Raw genomic sequence first — 17,380 nt, forward strand, 5'->3', positions numbered from 1 at the left:
TTACGTACAAACTATATATATTGTAAAATAGATATTTACAATTTTAATTATCTATTAACATATAACCTGAGAAAACATTATTATTTTATATTACTTCTTATTATATTCGCATTCAAATATTTATGCAGTGACTTCGTTAACTTTTTATGTTCTTATCTTATTTTTTATCTTCAAGTTGAAACTTTACTAGTTCAGCCAAATTAGCCCCAAAATGGCCCAAATTTTGCAAAAATCGTATCTGAAATTTTATTATGCGAATTTGTTAAAATCATATTCAGAAACAGATCCGATACGTCTGCCACTCAAAATTTCTTGCATAGATTCTGTAAACAATCTTCAAAGTTGCTGAAAACACATTTTTTGCATGTAACAATAAACGTAATAATCGATCCCCAAAAAGTTTACAATAAAAGTCGTAGATATTAAAAATATCTATCAAATGAGATATCGAACGTTAAGATTGGTTAGCTCGTTGAGCCGTAAGCAAATAAAAACCGTTCAAAAACGCACTTTTTTCAAATGTCAATTATTCATATAAAATTGAATATACGAAGTCGAAACTTTATATAAATGTAGCTTTTATTATCCTTAAAAAGTGTGCCATATTTCATTCCCAAATATTTATTAGTTTTTGCAAAAAGCTATTTGTCACATAAACACACAACTTCATAAAAGTTAATTTTTACAATTTTAAGAAATCACACAGCAAGTGGCAGAGGCTTTCTCCATTCTTGAAGAGTTGTACTATTATGTACAATTCGAAACTAAGCGACTTTTTAATTATAAACTATTAAAAAATAACGTCATATCATTATGTCATATCGTGACTTTGACAAATTCGCAAAGATATTTTCGACATTATATATTGTACTTCTACAATTTTGGATATGTTTGGGTTAAGTTCTGTAGCAAAGCATAAAAATGCAATGTCAACAAAATCAATAATTCGTGCGTTATTTCAGATTTTTTTATCAAATATTTCATTTTTTAATTTAATCATTGATTTCTTTAATGTTATATTTTAATAAGTTTTGACGTAGAGTGTTCCGCCAAATCGATATGTGTAAAAAAGATATATAGTTCTATTTCTCAGAAAAAACTATTTTAACTTTCATGTGTTCTCTATGCATTCTTTTATAAAAAAATAATCACATCAAATTATTTTTTCCTTGAAACCACCCAATTTTTATCCAAAATATTTTTCATTAAAATTATTACTTACGTAATAATTGATTTTATATTATTAGTACAATATTATTATAATATAAATAAAATATTTGTATTAATAATAAAAAATTGTTCTAATTAAAGTCATAATAATCTGCAAAATAACAACATTTATTTTATGAAAGATACATATATCTTGTACAAAAAACATAAATGAATTTTTATTTCATCGCAAAGCTACTTTTCTTTACTGTTCCTGTTTTAGATCAGCAATATTTAAGGAACATTAATGTAGAATAATCGCTAAAAAATTTTTAGGAGAAATGTGTTTAAAGGTATTTGTTTCCATAGTAATTTTTCTACCTACTTGTTCTCTGTTATGGCTAGTTCTTAGTAATATGTATTTGGTTCAAATACATTTAATGCAAAGCTTCCATAAGTGTTTTTTTTCAGAACTATTTTTTCTTGAAGCTATAGCAATTTCCTACATAGAAATACACAAAAATAAAATACAAATTACCATTTCATATTTCCAAATAGAATTTCATTCTGACTCCAGTAAAGTATAAACAATATCTGTTATGATTATCTAGATGACTGTCATTGTACATCATGTGTCTGTTGCTTTTGTGAGCCACATAGCTATTGTTGAGTCAATTGTGGCAATTGTTGCTGTGATTAAATGTAGAAGATCCATGTAAGAGATCAGAAACTGTTACAATTTTTTTAATTTTTACATTTGAACTATTTTTCAAAACTTAATCATTTCTGAGACATTTAAAATCACTGATTTCACTTGGAGATACTTTCTTATTATTGTGTACTATGTAATATGTAATACCAGAGAGGAAATGTAGTACTATATTGTGGTAACGTTACCAGACAGATGATTAACAACCACAACTTGTGATTATAGTTAGTGGATTACTGACGTCATGACTCATACTTAGTGTTGTATACAAGTTATATACAGTTTTAGAAACTCCCGTAGAAAGAGTAAGATTCTTAAAGCGTTTTAATCAAGTGGTTAGGATTTGTTGTGCAACGCCAATATGCAAATATAGCCCGGGTTCGTTTACCTCCGTCTCTTTCTCATTCAAGTGTTACTAATCGCCAGCCAATAGTTGCAATCACAGTAGTCAAGTTTTGTTTACGTTTACTGTCTCGTCTTGTTAGGGAGACTATATATGTACTTATTTTAAGTAAACGGTAAAAAATTATAAAAATTATGTCAGTTTAACCCAGTTGAGTAAACTCAGTAGTTTAGTTTATATTCTTTACTTTCAATCAGTTATTGTTTTCACTGCAAGATGGCGTTAAATGCAAAATCCTAATCACTTGAACCCAGCGTCTGTGGTGGCCGATTTATAAAACACAACTTCCAATGTTAAGACCTTTACCCCATCCACAAGAGTCTCCAGATTTGTGGATACGACCATGCTCACATTCATACTGTAGGCAAATAGAGGTAGGGGGATAACAATGGTTATAGATGCAACGCGAAGAAACATAAAACGAAATTCATGTGATATAAGCGAGTGGGATTAATACGACGTTATATTCTCTCAAGAGAGAAATTTTGTGATAACATCTTTATTTACACTGTGAACATATACAGATACGGTAATTCGAATTTTTCTCTTTTGGGAATTTCATGACAGCGCCGTTATGCGGCTAGTGAGAGGATTAAAATATATTAAAATGATGACATTCTCCACCACCAAAATTTCGACGAGTTGCCGAACCTATCGTATACATACTTATACTGTATAAGATCGTGATGATATTTCTATCCTGCATTGCAGGTCTCATACTGTGAATATAAACTTACTCCTTTCAATTCTATCAAAAAATGTCAGCAATGGTAAGTTTCAAATATGAAAGTGATTTAATACTTTGTTTTATTTATTTATTTTATATATTTTACGTAATAAATATACGTTGTATGTAATTGAACATATCTTTAAAAAGAATTTTGTGTCATCTCCTCCTTGCTCAATACTTCATCAATACCTAGGACTATGAAAGTGATATGCTGTCAATAAGTATGATTCACTTTTTTAATCGTAAAATTTACTTTTTTTCATAGAGGATGAAAGCAGTAAGGTGTCCTACTGATGAACTTAGTATTACAAATTGTGCTATAATCAATCCAGATGACTTCCCAGATGATGTCAGGTAAAGGTATCTTATTAATTTATTGATTTGTTACCTATAATAAGATTTAAAGCTTAAATGTCTATGTATACATATATGAATACATATATAGATTTTGATAAGACTTTAAATCAATTAAATTGAAATGTAATTTAATTTATCTTTTTATTTGTAATTGTTATATATCAATCTTATGTATAAGATATTGAGTACATATTGATAGATAATTCAAAATTTCAAATTTATATAAAATAAATGAAATAATTTAATATTACTATAATAAGATAAAAGAATAATACAATTTAATTTAATTTGTAATTTAGAGTTTTAGAGATAAGTTTAACATGGTTGTATTTTTTAGGCATATTGAAGTTACCACCGCACCAAATCATCATTTTGTATTTACTGTAAAACGGCATCATGAAGTACCTAGGGGAACTGTTGGATTTAGCTTACCTCAGAGAAAATGGGCCACTCTTTCCCTTAATCAGGAAATTGAAGTGCGACCATATCATTTTAATCCTACCTCAAGTACAGAATGTTTATGCACTATTGTCTTGGAAGCAGACTTTTTACAAAAAAAATCGTATGTACATTACATGAAAAATTTAAAAAAAATGGCACCCGTAAGAAAATTTATGATACAATTTATTTTAGGACTACTTTGGAACCATATAACACTGATGAAATGGCTAAAGATTTTTTATTACAATTTTCGGGGCAGGCATTCACCGTGGGTCAACAGCTGGTGTTTCAGTTCAAGGATAAAAAAATGCTCGGCCTTGTAGTTAAAAGTTTGGAAGCTGCTGATTTATCTGCTATAAGTTCTGGACAAAATACAGCACCTAAAAAGACTCAAATGGGACGTTGCTTGGGTGATACTGTTATACAGTTTGAAAAAGCAGAAAATTCAAGTTTAAACCTTGTTGGTAAAGCAAAGGGGAAAGTCGTTCGTCAATCAATTATCAATCCAGATTGGGACTTCCAAAAAATGGGAATTGGTGGTTTAGATAAAGAATTCAGTGCTATTTTTCGGAGAGCATTTGCGTCACGAGTTTTTCCACCAGAAATTGTTACTCAATTGGGCTGTAAACATGTGAAAGGAATTTTACTTTATGGCCCACCAGGTACAGGTAAAACGTTAATGGCACGGCAAATAGGGACTATGTTAAATGCTAGAGAACCTAAAATCGTCAATGGCCCTCAGATTTTGGATAAATATGTTGGAGAAAGTGAAGCTAATATTAGACGATTATTTGCTGATGCTGAAGAGGAGGAGAAGAGGGTATGAAGATATTTTCAACCTTCATTAGGTGTTTTATGCAAGTTATTACTAGTATACTAATAAATAAATATTTATTTTTAGCTTGGGCCAAATAGTGGATTACATATAATTATTTTTGACGAAATTGATGCTATTTGTAAATCTCGAGGTAGTGTTGCCGGAAATACAGGGGTTCACGATACTGTTGTAAATCAGTTGCTTGCAAAAATAGATGGTGTGGAGCAGCTAAATAATATTCTCGTTATTGGTATGACTAACAGAAGAGATATGATTGATGAAGCTTTATTACGACCTGGTAGATTAGAGGTATTCTTCTTAGTATCAAATATGCTTTAAAAATAATGTTCCAAAGACCATTTACTTAATTAAGTAAAATTTGTATACATACAGGTACAAATGGAAATTAGCTTACCTGATGAACATGGAAGATTTCAGATACTTAATATTCACACATCTAGAATGAGAGATTATAAGAAGATATCACCAGATGTTGATTTAAAAGAATTAGCCACATTAACTAAAAATTTCAGTGGTGCAGAATTGGAAGGTCTAGTTAGAGCTGCACAAAGTACTGCTATGAATAGATTAATCAAAGCTTCTAGTAAGGTAGAAGTAGATCCTGCTGCAATGGAAAAACTTATGGTTTCCAGGGCAGATTTTCTTCATGCTTTGGAAAATGATGTTAAACCCGTAAGTAATTTTTAATAAAATTCAAATGTTATTAACAGAAAGCTATAACTTTTATTTATATTTTATTATATATTTTTTATTAATATTTGCATCATTGTCTAATACACTTTATGTTATAGGCATTTGGTACAAGTGCAGAAGCATTAGATCATCTTCTTATACGTGGAATCATTAATTGGGGCAAACCAGTGGCAGAAATTTTGTCTGATGGTAATTTATATATTCAAGAGGCACGCTCTACGGAAGGTTCTGGTCTTGTATCAGTTTTGTTAGAAGGACCGCCGAATAGTGGAAAAACAGCACTTGCTGCTCAAATAGCTAAAAATTCTGATTTCCCATTTGTCAAAGTATGTACACCAGAAGATATGGTTGGTTTTACAGAATCTGCAAAATGTCTTTTAATTCGAAAGGTAAATATAAAATGAATATTTTCTAATTATAATATATTTAATAATATTTGGTATATATATATATTTTTTTTAGATATTTGACGATGCATATCGTTCACAACTTAGTTGCATTTTAGTTGATAATATCGAGCGTTTGCTAGATTATGGTTCCATTGGACCACGATATTCTAATTTGACTTTACAAGCGCTATTAGTTTTACTGAAGAAACAACCACCTCGTGGTCGCAAATTATTAGTACTTTGTACCACGAGTCGTAGGTAAAATACTTAATGTTAATACAATGATACTTAAAGATAATAATACAATATATATTTTTATTAATATAATTACCATACCCTTTCTAGACAAGTTTTAGACGATATGGAAATGTTGTCAGCATTTAGTACAACTCTTCATGTACCTAATTTATCTACTCCTGACCATCTCTTAAGCGTTTTAGAGGAAGTGGAACTATTTAGTAAAGATGAAATAGTATCTTTACATGCCAAACTTCTGGGAAAACGGTATGTCTTTATACTAAAAAATTATCAATATCGAAAGCATGATTTGTATATTTTTCTTTCAGAGTTTTTATTGGTATAAAGAAGTTGCTATGCTTAGTAGACATGGCACGTCAAGTGGAACCAAATTATAGAGTTTCAAAATTCTTATCAAAATTAGAAGAGGAAGGTGGTTTGGAGTAATAAGTATATAAAGCTGTAATTATTTGTGTAGAAATGAATTAGATGTGATTTACGGAAGAGTATATAATACGTATGTAACAAAGAAATTTGCATTTACATACATATGAAATCTATACCAGTCGAAAAGATTAGGTACAATTGTGTGAGGTATATATATCATAGGAATACTTAAGTAAAGCATTTTAATTATTTATAAATGTTATGCATATGCTTTATATAAAAATGATATTTTCTACTATTTTTTTAAATGATTCTGTTAAACATACAGTATTCATAATTTTTTAATTGTATTTTTTTTAATTACTTGATAACAACTTGCTTTAAAGTTCCAAAATAATTCCACTAATTTAAAAATATGTAAAATATACAATGTAAAAAGATGCAAATATAATAGCCAAGAAAAATGAAAATTTTTTTTAAATGATAATACAACTAAATATGTGCAATAGATTATTGCATAAATTTTTAATTTTTAATTTCTTGTGGAAACTAAAAGTTTATTTTACATTTAACGTAATATAATATATAATATCATTCATATATAATTTTATTATATATGAAATGGGCACTATGTGTTATATCTGTGCAGAAATGAAATTTACATGTATCTTTGCAAAAGATAGAGAGAAATGCTTCCTTTAGTTTTAATTTGTTATTATAGTCTACTGTAAAATCAGTTTATATTAGTAACATGTTTTCTAACAATGTTATAGCAATAAACATAATTGTTTACGTATTATCGAAATTTGTTACATGTATTATAAAAATATATTTGTATGCCTTCACTTGTATGTAATGTATATCCATACAACAATCTGCTATGTATTTATTATTACTTTACAGTTTGCTGTAATTCTAGTTGTAAATGTATGTATGTATGTATGTATGTATGCGCGTTAGTATTGATGTTTGTAGTATCTACAGTTAATGCCTTTTAGAGATAAACAAAACCATTCCAAGAAATATTTACTTTTTTGCAATTGATAAGAAATATATGAAAAGATGAATATTTTTTATTAATTAAAGTTGAAAACTAATTTGATTTTAGATAAATTCTAAATTAATTTTGAAATTATCGTGCATGTTATAAATAAGTAATTTATTTTGTGCAAGTTCTTTAAATAATTTGTTTCATGTTACTTTCTCTGTGTAGTAAAAATGTATTGAATAATTTCATTTAATTTGACATATGTATTTATATACAGTTAAATTGTCTACAAGAAAATCTGTATATCAATATTAAATACTAATAGTTATACTTGATAAATATGTAATGTGAATCATATCTGTGTTAATATATTGCAATAATAAATTTACGACATATGTAATATGTGTAAAAGTAAAATAAAATCTGATCGAGTATAGTGATTAAAAATGTTATTATCTATCTACATTTTACCTAATTAGTAATTTATACATAAAAAATAAAACATAATAATAATCATAATGTCGCTCACTTGATATTATTCTTATTTTGTTTTGATAGTTTGTATACAAATATGATTATATTACAATTAAAAATTACAAACTATGTAATTACATTAGTGTATATAATTGTGCAATAATTTTTAATTTTTATACTGATCGGTTTTTAAATATGCATACAGTATGTTATAATAATACAGCTTAAATTTTTCATGCAATTCTTCATCGCATTGGGCCTGTTTCGCGTTATATTTATTATTTTTATTTACAAATTTTATTTCATTTGTATTAATAATTAAAATTATGATGATATCTACTATTTAATTCAAATTATTTACGTTAGAAATATTAAAAATTATATTAAAAATCAATAGTAACAAATTATATTTGTTATAAAAACTATTTTATTCAAATTTTATTATAGCATGATAATTAAACATGTTAAAAGATCACTCCATTAATTTTAATAGTTCTTTTTAACCTTTTAGTTACAACTTTGTATTAATATTTGAGGAAAAAAGTTTACAATTGAAAAAAATATTGGGGGACATTATATACTACTGATATATAAAAATAGTACACATATATTTTCGTGTATATGTCCTTTTTTTGTTAAATTTACTATCAGTTTTGTTAATTTTATTTTGCATATTACTAAATTTGAAAAATATAAGTAAAATAACAAATATTCAATCAAAGGTAATTAACAAAGCAGTATCCAAACTTGATGTCATCAATATTCCCTATTTTCCCATAAAGTTATCATACACTTCTTATCTAATACCTCATATTCTTTAAAGTAACACATACAATAAATTTTACAATAAACAGTTTTTAACCAGAAAAGCAAGATTTGATTATCACATAAACTTGATATGAACTCCTACTTCTTAATTATTATTTCGTTCATTCTTTACGTAACTAAAAATAATTATAATTCTTTGTTGTTTATAATATGTACAATCATAAAAAGTATAACCATTTTCCATGTGCTTTCAGTGCTTGGCAGTATTTAGGCACCTTAATTCCGTCAAGGAAAGAGAGAAAGAGAATAATTTATGATTTTATTTTTGTATAAATTGCGCAGGCGAAATAAGCATATTTAAAATAACATCGATATCGATATCGTTGATCTTCGCTTATTCTAAAAAGAATATTTCTTATTCCTGCAATAAAATTTTTGTTAATATTTCTTTCTTGAAATAAATAATTCTATTGTGGAAGCGTATTAGATACATAATATATCTAAACGTCGAAATGGTCGTATATCTTTTAACTGTTACATTTACAATTCGTACTTGAAATATATGTATGTATGTGTTCCTGTACAAAGATTTTATACACGCCAAATTTATTACACCCCATTGGCAATACTTGGTGTAATATTTAAAGCATGAATATGGAATATTTAGTACAAAATTTAAAAGTAGACATATAAATCAACAATGTTGCATTTATCCTTAATGATACTCAAGTACGCTTTAATAATATCTATTATAAGTATGTGTGAAACAATCCTCAATATTCTTGTATTATAGAAGAATCGATGTTTTATATTAAGTCATGTTACAAGAATTGCGTTAAGTGTTCATAAGTCATCTCACGATGATAATACTATAATATATATGCAGTCTACAAACACAGATCATATTTTCTAAATAACAATTATATATAAAATATTTTTAACATGTACATATATTGGAGGAAAGTTTCAATGTCGATTTAAAACAATATTTGTGACATATGTTTGATATTAGTCAGCACCAAATATTCTCTTTGTATGCTCGAATAACCTTATCCCCCATTATAACATCGGTCATAAAGTTTTTATATTACAAATAGTTTGTTGATGCATTATATAAATAAGCTTGTTTAATAAACAAAAGTTTCTGCTTTCCACTGAAAAGATAAAAACGAGTACAAACTCTTACAACGTCAAAGTTAGTAAAAAAACTCACACATATTCCTTTCAGATTAACACGCTTTTTTTAATTTATAATATGTGAGAGTAATAGAATAATAGTAAAATGATGATTGTGAAAAGGATACTAAAAATAATTTTATAATTTTCTCTGTGTTGCCTTTTAAATCTTTTTATCGCCTAAGTTAATAAAAAAAAAAAGAAAGAAATTGTACAAAAAAGACGTTTAACAACAGATATCCTTAATAATTGTAACTTCATTATGGCACATGAAAGAAAATCACTTTATTTGGATGTCGAGTCACTAACCTCATAATTAATAGATCATAATGAATTATCTACTATGACTATTTAATATTAATATCACAAATGTTTACATTTTCAATGTTTTTGAATTAGTTCAAATTTCATACTCAATTCGAGCTGTAGCTGGGTCGTTATTCTAGCACGGTTCAGCATTTATTAAATTTTCAGTCATCTCCATTGCAGAGAAACTTTGTATCTGACATAGTCAGGAAAATATATAATAAAAGATAAGCATGGTAATGAGTCAAATCACGATGGCTTACAAGACGGAAATTTCTTAACGTTAATACACGAAATTGGTTTGCGCCATCGCCGTTTACTTTGATGTGAATTTGGTTTGCTGTTGTGACTATTCCAAGTAGTTTTTTGGTCTTCACTAATTTTGTCCATTTCTTGAAGCCGTTTTTCTTCTGGACAAAAAAAAGACAAACTTATTTAGTAGTTGTTTATAAATTTATATTATGAGGGTTAATTTTATTTTTTTTTTAATGTATATAATATAATAACTATAGTTAATCGTGCAATATACAAAACAAGTCATCATTGCAATAGTTATAATATTACTACACACAGTTTAAAATATGCATGACACATTGCAAAAGCTAATACATAGAACTATTCGAAAACATTGTTGAGTTAAAGATTTTAATTCCATAATTAATTTATATATAACTTTAGATGTTACAAAAGGCATAGGGGCAAAACAGGGTATACACTATATAGAGAGTACCCGTTTTTGTCAGCTCGCAACATCATAGGTAGATATAAGCGTGTCATTGTTACAGAATGGTGCATGTCTTTGATAAGAATACTAGTAGTCGATTTGAAAAAGATTGTTCAGTATTCCGTTTAGAATCTGAAAAGCAAAAGCTGTATTTTATTCAAGTGTTTATGTACTTTTATTATAATTATAATTTGTATAAATATATATTCTCTTTAATGATAATTGTTTTCTAATAATGTATATAAAGAAGATAGATAAGATTTTGACCAACTTTTAATAACAATTTCCTTTGTCTTCAATTTAAAATAATCTATACAAATTATGCAAGACATCTTAATTTATAAATAAATATGTACAAATACTACGCTAATTCTGTTAAAATACAGTTATAGAATGTTTGTATTAGATAAAATTATTAATTCAATTATAAAATAATATAATTAACAAATCGTTGCATAAATGCTACTTGTGAACTGTAATGTATTATACCACAAATGTACTAACATCTAGTTTGTATATTTCTTATTGGTGTCTTTATACATGCAGATTTTATCTTACCTTTCTGTTAGTTGTGAGAATACAAATTAATATCAAATATTATCGCAACAAAAATTTAAGCTTTAATACATAAATACAATAACACATAGCACAATGCAAAAAATCTAACTAAAAAGAAAAAAGAATAAAAATACATACCATTTAGCTGATGTTCGGTATAATACGTAGGATTGTCGTCACCTCCGTAATGATACTCCATCAGGTACGGTAGTACGGTCATGCTGTGCCATTTATGTCCTTTAAGAGGAGGTATAGGCACTTCTTCTTGCGTTTTAGGATGCCTGCATATAGTCCATGGGTGTTTTTTAACTTGTTGCAAAGTAAATCTTTTATCTGCGTCTTTCTGCAGCATTCCTTGTATAAGAGATTTTAGTGGCTCTTCTACTTCTTCAGGTATAGTATATTCACCTTTTCCTATATTTTCATATAATTTATAAATATTATCGCCTTGAAAAGGATATTGACCTGTAGTTATATTGTACCTATAAAATATTTATAATCTTATTAAAAAGTGTTTGCTAAATCCCCTTATATTATATTTTATGAAAAATAGAATTTGATTTGTAAATATAACTTATTTTAACACAACAAGTAAATAAATATAACTTATAGAAAAGTATACTTACAATGTAACTCCACTGCTCCATATATCTACTTTAAAACCAGAAAATGTTTCACAGCCATTTGCAATTTCAGGAGGCTGAAATGCTGGTGATCCTTGTCCCATTTTACATGTATCATCTTCAGAAAACATATCTAATGCCTAATAAAAACGTAAAAAATTGTACAATGTAATCTTTTAGTTTATGATCTATTCTATTAATACAAACTTTAACTTTATTAATTTGGAACACTTGAATTTAAATATTACATTAGTATAATAAAAAAAAAATAAGTTAAATATATACCTCTGCAACTCCAAAATCACTAATCTTCAATGTGCCATCTAATGCTAATAATAAATTCCCTGGTTTTATATCTTTATGTACTATCCCTTTGCTGTAGAGGTATTCTAAACCATCCAGTAACTGACAGAAATAGTCATGTGCTTGCCAAATTGGAAGCTTCTTAAGAGGTGTGCTTCCCAACATATCCTGCAAAAAATCTAATAAATAGAAATCTAATTGTTGTTAATTCCATGCAGGTTTTTATTATACATAAAATTTACATAAAATAACAGATTTTAAAGTGTAAAAAGCTATTGTACTAAATTACAAAAATTATATCATATGGAGTTAATTAGATTAAAATATTAATTTTGTTATATATACTGTCTATTGATACATATTACATTAAAAAATTAATTTTAAAACTATATCTTTTACTCTTATACTGAATATATAAGATAAATCAGTTTTAAATATTGTTATAATATATAGTAAAAAATTTTTCAAATGTTTATAAAAGCACTACAAATATATAGAAATGTTGAATTAATTATCACACAGATTGCACTAAAACTTTAAACACAATCAAACATCAATGTATAGAGGCATATGTGTATAACACATTCTAAAATAAACCATGTAAGGCTTTTGAACTTTACCTGTAATCCACATACACAAAATTCCATAACTAGGTACATCTTCTCCTTTTCATCATTATATAAAACATCTACAAGGTTAATTACATTCTTATGTTTTAATATCCTTAATAGTCTTATTTCCCTGTTAATGAATGTGAATAAATAGTATTTAGAATTCTAGAAAGTAATCATATATATGTCTTAAAAGATATATATTACTTTTATGTATCAACGTAGCCTTCTTTTCTAAGATATTGTATAAATTATAAATTGTCAGTAAATATTTATGATTTCTAACATTGTGTTTTTTAAATAAACTACATTAAGAATAATAATACACACATAAATTTTAATTTTATTGTATATACTAAAATAATTGTTATAAGTTTTATAATGTTATGTAATGTTACATTAAACTTTTAACGATTCTAATAATGTAAATGTTTACATTACGTGTATTATTCTATTTTGTACATTCATTCTTGTTGGATTAATATGAATATCATACGAGTAAATATTGCTCTTTCTTTGCGTTTTGTACAAATAATAAAAAATAAGATTTAATATAACAAAAATCATGTGGTATCATATCTACAAAATTCAACAGATTGACTGCATAGTATTAGCAATTAAAAATTGTTTTAATCGATTTTATTTCATGAATAAATAAGATATAAAGGAAATATTAAAATTTTTTAATCGTACCGTTGAACGTTAAGCTCTCCATTTGGGATTCTACGAAGTTTCTTCCTTTTCAAGATTTTCACGGCTCTTCGACAAAGTGTCTCTGAGTCCAACACTTCTTTCACCTTTCCGTAACTACCTTCACCAAGAACATCACCCATAACATATTTACCGATAAATTTACATTTTTTCTTTTTTTCTTCGTATATAATCTGATCTGAATCCACCCTATGGAAGAACATGTTGATCTCATCCAAATCATAGTTCGGATCATCATTGATCCACGTGACTGGCTCGATATCCCGAAATATTTCATTGTTAATTTCTTCTTCGTCTGGGTCACATATTGTGATCCTATTGTCCATTTTTCACAATGCTAATTGGACTAAAGTTACTGAAAACCACGCAACTTTAACCTAAAACACGACCGGCACCACCATTGTTGTGAATTACAGCTGTGTGTTCCACCACGGCTTGTGATAATAAAGGACACGATCGTCATCCCAGTTTCGGAACAGCATGTACTTACATACTAACTATACTAGCGCTTAAATTCGAAATATTACTTTCGCATCTGAAAATATACAGTGGCTAAAAGAAATATTAACACATGTTCTTATTTTCCAATGAAGCGTTTTTTAATCGAGTTCTACATTTTGTTTTCATAGTATTAAATTTTTGTAACCATATGAAAATATGTACTATTAAATGGTACGAAATTTTATATACTTGGATTAGATTAATTAGTGTGTAGGTACTATAATCAGGTACTAAATACTGGGGTATATCAATACTTTTTGTAACCTCTGTACAAGTATGTATATTGAATTGTATTATATTTTGTGTTTATACAAATTTTCTTTTTGCTTGTTTATACAGGTATTCTATTCTTTCACTTTAACATATTGACTACCATATGAATTTTATATGTATATTTTGTCTTGGGAGCCGTAATAGATTTAAATACATATGTATTTAATTTTATATATATAATTTTTGCAAAATATTTTTAGTATATCTACGCACTTTTGTCTGACATCTAAGTCATTCATATTGTTAAATATTTCTTAATCCATGAAATTTATCTTACTTTAATTATACCAAAAAGCAATGTGAGTTATTGATGACACACTATAGTTGTCAACGGATCAAAGCAAAAGTACTGAAAGATACGAAAAAATTTTAATTTAATGTTAGCAACTTAGACTAGTAAAAAGAAATGTATTGCATAAAGATATATATATTTGTATGTCAGATGTTATATTTATTTAGATATTCTTATAGTATTCTTATAAATAAATGGATTGATATAACAACAATTTTTTAAAATTATTTCAATCTATCCTTATAAAATAACGTATATTTTGATAAGAATCAGATAATTTACGGTCCCAAAATCTCATGAGTATAAAGAACTTCCTACTATGATTTCTTAAAATATTTTATATAAAAATTAAAAATATAGATTTTAATAGATGAAATAAATTAATTGTAGTATGTTATATTATTAATCAGGTACTGCTATGTTACAATATGAAATATATTTCTTAAAACATATCTTTTATAGTATAAACAATAGAATAAAACTTTAAAAGTATAATACAAAAAAGTTTTATAGTATAATCAATATGGAGCAATAAAAAAGTCCTTTAATTTATTTTTTATATTCAAAGTTCCATTTACTAATAAATAACATTTATGAAGTTTCATTGGAAAATGAAAACTTGATAGAAATGTTTTTTGCGTTATTTTATATAACTCTGTGTCTTACTTTTTTATCTTTAAATTTATACAAATATATAATAATATGATATGCCCTTTCTACAATTATGTACAGTACATAAAAGTATATCTCTTGATTATTATTGAAACAGGTGTCTGAATTGACGAACTTTCCAGTTGTCACTTCATGATTTTATATAAAAATCATGGAATATATTAAAATATTATACCTTTTAATGAGAGGGACATTTTATATTACACATAGTGAAAAAAAGATGAATTTTTTGTATGATATTTTGTCAATGATGATGACCAGTCGTAATTAATGCAGGTAAAAGGGAGCCCAATACTAAAACTAATATTTCTTTAACTTTTAGTCCAGAAGAAGACACTGCAACATTTTCGGCAGTTGGTAGATGTGTATAGTTGCCACTATTTCTTGTCATTAGTTCTGGTAAAACATGTACTGTTGCAACATATAGGAATGTACCTGCACTAAATAACATTGCTACTCCAGTTGCATTAACATTACTAAGTGTTTCTTTCCCTTCCTAAAAATATATATAAGTATATCAATTTTATATTAATGTTCTGAGAATATATATTAAGGATTCATTTCATTATTTAATCTTAAAACAATTTACCTTCCCAATACCAAAATATGTTACAAGAGCAAGACAAGGTGCAGCTAAAGAAAATACTAAAAGATGTCTACCAATTTTTTTTCTATCTACTCCCTCATGTAGTAAAAATGATACCAGACCAAATGCAGCAGGTGCCTGTAAAAAATACCTGAGTTATTTATTTAACACTTACTACATATATTTTTAACATTCTTCTTCTTAGATACGGAAAACTACTTAATTTATTTTGTTTACCTTATGTAACATTATTGCTAAAAAAACAATTAATTCTACATCAGCCTGTGATGTAGTTGCAGCAGCTCCTAATGCTACTCCATCAGCTGCTGCATGAACTACGAGACCTAAGGTGGCAGTGACACTCCTTTCTCTTACTCCACTTCTTCTAGCTGAACATTGATCAATCAGTAGCATAAATACAAAACCAAGTATTAAACTAATACCTATTAAGGAGTGAGGATCACCTAAAAAGTGGAGGTCAAAAATATTAAGTTTTACTGAAATAATATCAAATTACATCTAAAGGGATTTCAAGTATTTTAATTGGCTGTATATATAGTTTTTTATATAAAACTAAAATACAAAATATGAAAAATATTTCTGTTCATTACAAATATAAATATTAATATCTTATATTATAAAAAAGATACAAAATATGTATGTTTATCATATATAAAAAACTATTTCATTATAAATATTATAGTGAAATACTAACTGTGAACTCCTTGATCACTATTGCTTCCATCAGTAAACAATGCTCTTATACCTTCAGGTATAATCACAGCTAGCGCAGTGCCTACAAGAAGTCCAGCACCAAGTATCGAAACCAGTTGTAATTTATCCTAGAAAGATTAAAGGTTCATGATGTTCATGATCATGGGGTTCTTTGTAGAATCTGTAATCAGTAGTTTAAGTATATGACAATCACAGAAAATGATAGATAAAAAAATTGTTCTTTTCATCTATCGTCAAATGAAAAGGACATTACCTCAGATAAATTCATGACTAATGGCAAGGATCCAGCTATACAGGAACCGACTAACATTACCAGTGAAAGCATCCATAGTATTGTACTTTCTTCCATTTTCTAAGATGTATTTTTTGAATAAATGAAAGATATTTACTTCATCGAATTAATACTTTCCCATTGCCATTTAATATTAAGTTATCAGTTCTATTGTACCTGTTAAAACAATTCAATTTTTTTTCTATAACATTCTAACTAAAATATCATTTCTGACAGCGTTTAACAATCTGTTTTCGTCTACGTAGCAGTTTCGCGGTGAATACTGTGATTATAGCAACGACATAGAAGTGGAGAAGTTAGATGAAAATAGAATATGTCATAATGAAAAGTTTTCATCGAAGATTCATTTTGCTGAAAATATTAATATTTAATATATTTCTGTCATATTTGAGAAACTACTTAAAAGTAAAATGAATGCTTAATGAAAAATCTATTAGTTTATTTAAGAAACAAG

At 27.0% G+C, this 17,380-nt stretch overlaps 3 protein-coding genes and 1 long non-coding RNA gene across 6 annotated transcripts; 1 reads left to right on the plus strand and 3 right to left on the minus strand.

Moving 5' to 3' along the window:
* Positions 1-1,305: 1,305 nt before the first annotated feature.
* LOC117151272 lies at positions 1,306-2,356 on the minus strand. Its single transcript, XR_004461064.1, has 2 exons — positions 1,535-2,356; positions 1,306-1,470 (listed from the first exon to the last, which is right to left on the minus strand). It is a non-coding gene; the product is annotated as an uncharacterized LOC117151272 (long non-coding RNA).
* A 249-nt stretch (positions 2,357-2,605) lies between these two features.
* LOC100744922 (vesicle-fusing ATPase 1) lies at positions 2,606-6,433 on the plus strand. The gene is made up of 10 exons (XM_003486803.4): positions 2,606-3,031; positions 3,257-3,345; positions 3,686-3,910; positions 3,982-4,609; positions 4,691-4,915; positions 5,000-5,299; positions 5,419-5,709; positions 5,783-5,967; positions 6,055-6,213; positions 6,276-6,433. The coding sequence occupies exons 1-10, from the start codon at positions 3,020-3,022 to the stop codon at positions 6,391-6,393; spliced, it is 2,232 nt and encodes a 743-aa protein (XP_003486851.1). The 5' UTR covers positions 2,606-3,019; the 3' UTR covers positions 6,394-6,433.
* Positions 6,434-9,237: 2,804 nt separating this feature from the next.
* On the minus strand, positions 9,238-14,150 carry LOC100745043 (serine/threonine-protein kinase STK11). 2 transcript variants are annotated; one of them, XM_003486805.4, is made up of 6 exons: positions 13,558-13,901; positions 12,874-12,994; positions 12,236-12,421; positions 11,954-12,090; positions 11,466-11,809; positions 9,238-10,455 (listed from the first exon to the last, which is right to left on the minus strand). In XM_003486805.4, exons 1-6 carry the CDS (start codon positions 13,899-13,901, stop codon positions 10,295-10,297), a joined length of 1,293 nt encoding a protein of 430 aa, XP_003486853.1. In that variant the 3' UTR covers positions 9,238-10,294. The 2 variants fall into 2 exon arrangements, with proteins under 2 accessions (XP_003486853.1, XP_012236983.1); XM_012381560.3 differs by lacking the exon at positions 9,238-10,455 and adding an exon at positions 10,776-10,901 and having other exon boundaries at positions 13,558-14,150.
* Positions 14,151-15,270: 1,120 nt separating this feature from the next.
* Positions 15,271-17,297, minus strand: LOC100745246 (zinc transporter ZIP9). Of its 2 annotated transcripts, none has more exons than XM_003486806.4 (5): positions 16,888-17,297; positions 16,615-16,741; positions 16,137-16,363; positions 15,903-16,037; positions 15,271-15,809 (listed from the first exon to the last, which is right to left on the minus strand). In XM_003486806.4, exons 1-5 carry the CDS (start codon positions 16,981-16,983, stop codon positions 15,558-15,560), a joined length of 837 nt encoding a protein of 278 aa, XP_003486854.1. In that variant the 5' UTR covers positions 16,984-17,297; the 3' UTR covers positions 15,271-15,557. The 2 variants fall into 2 exon arrangements, with proteins under 2 accessions (XP_003486854.1, XP_024221017.1); XM_024365249.2 differs by having other exon boundaries at positions 16,615-16,794; positions 16,888-17,293.
* Positions 17,298-17,380: the final 83 nt, after the last annotated feature.

This window comes from Bombus impatiens, unplaced genomic scaffold (assembly GCF_000188095.3).
Source record: "Bombus impatiens unplaced genomic scaffold, BIMP_2.2 scf_0133, whole genome shotgun sequence".
Taxonomy (NCBI): Eukaryota; Metazoa; Arthropoda; class Insecta; order Hymenoptera; family Apidae; genus Bombus; species Bombus impatiens.

Bases quoted from the DNA above. Each gene is read 5' to 3' on its own strand.
- LOC100744922 (XM_003486803.4), top strand. The intron at 3,346-3,685 runs GTAAAGGTATCT...TGTATTTTTTAG, and splicing joins GACTTCCCAGATGATGTCAG to GCATATTGAAGTTACCACCG. The intron at 4,916-4,999 runs GTATTCTTCTTA...GTATACATACAG, and splicing joins TACGACCTGGTAGATTAGAG to GTACAAATGGAAATTAGCTT.
- LOC100745246 (XM_003486806.4), bottom strand. From the start codon at position 16,983: ATGGAAGAAAGTACAATACTATGGATGCTTTCACTGGTAATGTTAGTC. The intron at 16,364-16,614 runs GTTAGTATTTCA...TCCACTTTTTAG, and splicing joins TAGTGATCAAGGAGTTCACA to GTGATCCTCACTCCTTAATA. The intron at 16,038-16,136 runs GTAAACAAAATA...TATTTTTTACAG, and splicing joins TAGCAATAATGTTACATAAG to GCACCTGCTGCATTTGGTCT.
- LOC100745043 (XM_003486805.4), bottom strand. From the start codon at position 13,901: ATGGACAATAGGATCACAATATGTGACCCAGACGAAGAAGAAATTAAC. The intron at 12,091-12,235 runs GTATATATTTAA...CGTTTTTATTAG, and splicing joins GTGATTTTGGAGTTGCAGAG to GCATTAGATATGTTTTCTGA. The intron at 11,810-11,953 runs GTAAGTATACTT...AATATTTTATAG, and splicing joins TGGAGCAGTGGAGTTACATT to GTACAATATAACTACAGGTC.